The sequence below is a fragment of the Brassica oleracea genome, chromosome C9 (assembly GCF_000695525.1).
Source record: "Brassica oleracea var. oleracea cultivar TO1000 chromosome C9, BOL, whole genome shotgun sequence".
Taxonomy (NCBI): Eukaryota; Viridiplantae; Streptophyta; class Magnoliopsida; order Brassicales; family Brassicaceae; genus Brassica; species Brassica oleracea.
Genome location: NC_027756.1, coordinates 51,899,148 through 51,901,911, shown reverse-complemented (window position 1 = coordinate 51,901,911; position 2,764 = coordinate 51,899,148). Strand labels below are relative to the sequence as shown.

The 2,764-nt window shown below is 40.8% G+C and overlaps 1 protein-coding gene across 1 annotated transcript in view; it reads left to right on the top strand.

The window, feature by feature from the left end:
• The first annotated feature begins 948 nt into the window (after nt 1-948).
• Nucleotides 949-2,764, top strand: part of LOC106315311 — a 2,190-nt gene continuing 374 nt past the window's right edge. The window contains exons 1-2 of the mRNA XM_013753047.1: nt 949-1,384; nt 1,823-2,676. Of these exons, the coding sequence (XP_013608501.1) occupies nt 1,825-2,676 (852 nt within the window). The 5' untranslated portion in view covers nt 949-1,384; nt 1,823-1,824. The remainder of the gene's footprint in view (nt 1,385-1,822; nt 2,677-2,764) is intronic.

Sequence of the window (2,764 nt, the reverse complement as noted above, 5' to 3'; positions counted from 1 at the left end):
ATTTCTCCACAGCATTCACAATCCAGGTACACACAATATTATTGCATTTTGACCACGACGCAAAATCCGGATGATCATCAAGCAATTCCGGATAAGTGCCATCAACAAACACAGCTTTATTTCGAGCACCTAACGCCATCAACATAGAGCGACGCCAAGTATTGAAATTACCCAAACCAGCAAGCTTCTCAGAGACAAGCGAAATACCAGCATGATCAGCACTATGAACGTAGAGAGGATTCGAATTCGGATCCTGAATAGTAGCCGTGTCCACTCGAGGAGCTGACGGATGTTGAGCCGAAGTTGGCGTCGAGTTGTTGTTGACAGCATTGGCGTAAGAGAGAGGGATTCTTCAATCTTAAGACGAAGCGAAAATCAAGAATCAAAGAATCAACGAACAGAGAAGACGAGTCTTCCACCAAAAGACGATCAGGAACACGAAGATCGTGAAATCAACAGGTAGATAACCAACGAGAGAAGATGATAGATTGCAAACAGATAATCGACGAGAGAATCAGTGAAGACGATGACGGAGAACGAGAGACTCATCACGGCGGAGCTCAAAAAGATCGCATCGGAAGAAGATCGGAGCTCGAATCAGAGAAAGAACGAAGCAGGAGACGAAGATCTCACGGCTCTAATACCATATTACAGTACGAGCTCCAGTGAGGAAGAGAGAGTTTGTTACGATCGAGAGAAAAATATATGGTGAAATTGCCAAAAGAGAACAAGAAAACAACATAGTTGTCCCTATGGTATAAATCCATCATTAAATTGTCCCTTTAGTATAAAATTTTCCAAAATTCCAAAACTAACCTTGAATTAATCTAATTAAACATAATTTAATTGTGTTTGTTTCATGTGCTAAGTAATTTTTTTTTTTTTAAAAACGTGTTACAAAGATATATTAAAAAAGTTAAAACAAAAAGGGAACAAAACACGTAACCCTAATTTCTTGTTGGTTTCTCCGCCTCTCTCTCAAGAAAAACAATCGAGACTTTGAAAATGGCGATCCTGTGTAATAACCGGTGAATTCAACGGCGAAATCAAGCTTCTCCGCCTCTCTGCTGCTCGCTGCTTCTCTCTGTTTGCCTCCACCTCTGAACTAATTTCGTTTTTGTTTCACCGCCTCTCTCTGATGGCCAAAAAATTGAGACTTTGAAGATGGCGATCTTGTGGACGAACCAGTGAAATCAAAGGCAAAATCGAGCTTATCCGCCTCTCTGCCTCTCCGCTTCTCGGCGCTTCTCTCTGATTCTCTTCACCTCTCCGCTACTCTCCGCCTCTCTGCTTCTCGTCGCTTCTCTCCATTTCTCTCCACCTTTCGGCTTCTCTCCCCTTCTCCGCCTCTCTCATCCGGCTATCTGGTCTCAATTTGTGAACGGTTTGTTTCTTTGATTTGTCTTAGTCTTTGTTTCATTATTAAGTTTGTTACTTTGACTTGGATCAATATTTGTTTGCTTGTCTGAATTGACTTTTTGATTATGTGAACCGATTTTGGTGAACAATGTTAGTGTTTGTGTTTGTCTTTATGAGTGTTACGATACTGATTTCGCTGAACAAAGTTTGTGTGTATTTGACTGTTAATTGTCTTAATTTGCTGATTTGATTGCGAGATGGAGATTGACTTGTCTTATTTGATTAATCGATCTACTGTGTTTCTAAATTTAAATTTGATTAGACAATGGTGTTTTGCTTTTGATTATTATCTTGTGTTTGGCTCAGTTTCACTCTGGCTCAGTTTCACTCTTACGCTTGTTTCGGACGTTTGCATGTTTATGATATTGCTGTTAACAACCATGTGTTTTATTATCTTTTGTAGATATGGAGCTGGAGCTACCTAAACGATTATATGCAGAGGGTTCAGAACCTCGGGTTAAGAAGATCAACAACAGTTGCCGCATGGAACTTATCAGAGATCTGAAGAAAGCTATGTGTGCAGAGTACGATGATGTGAAGAGAGATCATGTTTTCACACATATCATGGCTATTGCCGAAAATGATCTCAAGTTCTCTGGGAAACTAGTGGATAGCTTCATATGTAGACAGCTGATTACCTCAAAGCTGCATGAGAAGTGGTTTGTTTTTGCGAGGACGCCTCTCCGGTTTTCGCTTCAGGAGTACCATGCTGTGACAGGCCTCAAGATTACACGGGAAACTAACAGTGACGTAGTGAAATGGAAAAACGACGGGGGTTTTTGGAGTAACCTACTGCACACAGGTGGTAAGATCACCTTGCAGTCGATCAGAAAGGTTCATCTACAAGAAGTTCACACTTGGACGCGGCTTGATAGGATGAGGTTGATCTACTTGTGTGTAATAGTGGGTGTGGTGATGGGGAGAGATGAGAAGGTGTCCATCCCTCATATGTACATCAAGTTGGTGATGGATTTTGACAAGGTTCGGAAGTTCCATTGGGGTCTTCACTCGTATGATTTCCTGTTGAGTTCGATTGAGAAGGCAATGAAGAAGTTGGGTAAGAAGGAGAGCTACATTTTCGAGGGTTTCTCCTATGCTCTCCACATTTGGATTATGGAGGCAATTCCTGATTTTGGAGAAACATTAGGTAGAAGAGTCTCAGACAGCTTCAAAGGTCCAAGGTGTGGCAATTGGAAAGAAGTTGCAAAAGTTTCTTATGAAGACATCATTGAGCTCGAGGACTCCTTAACTAAGAAGGTAACATTCTCTCTGTTTTTTTCTTTTATATGGTTGTTGTATATATTTTGTTTGGATTTTCATGTTTTAACTGTTTGCAGGATAACTT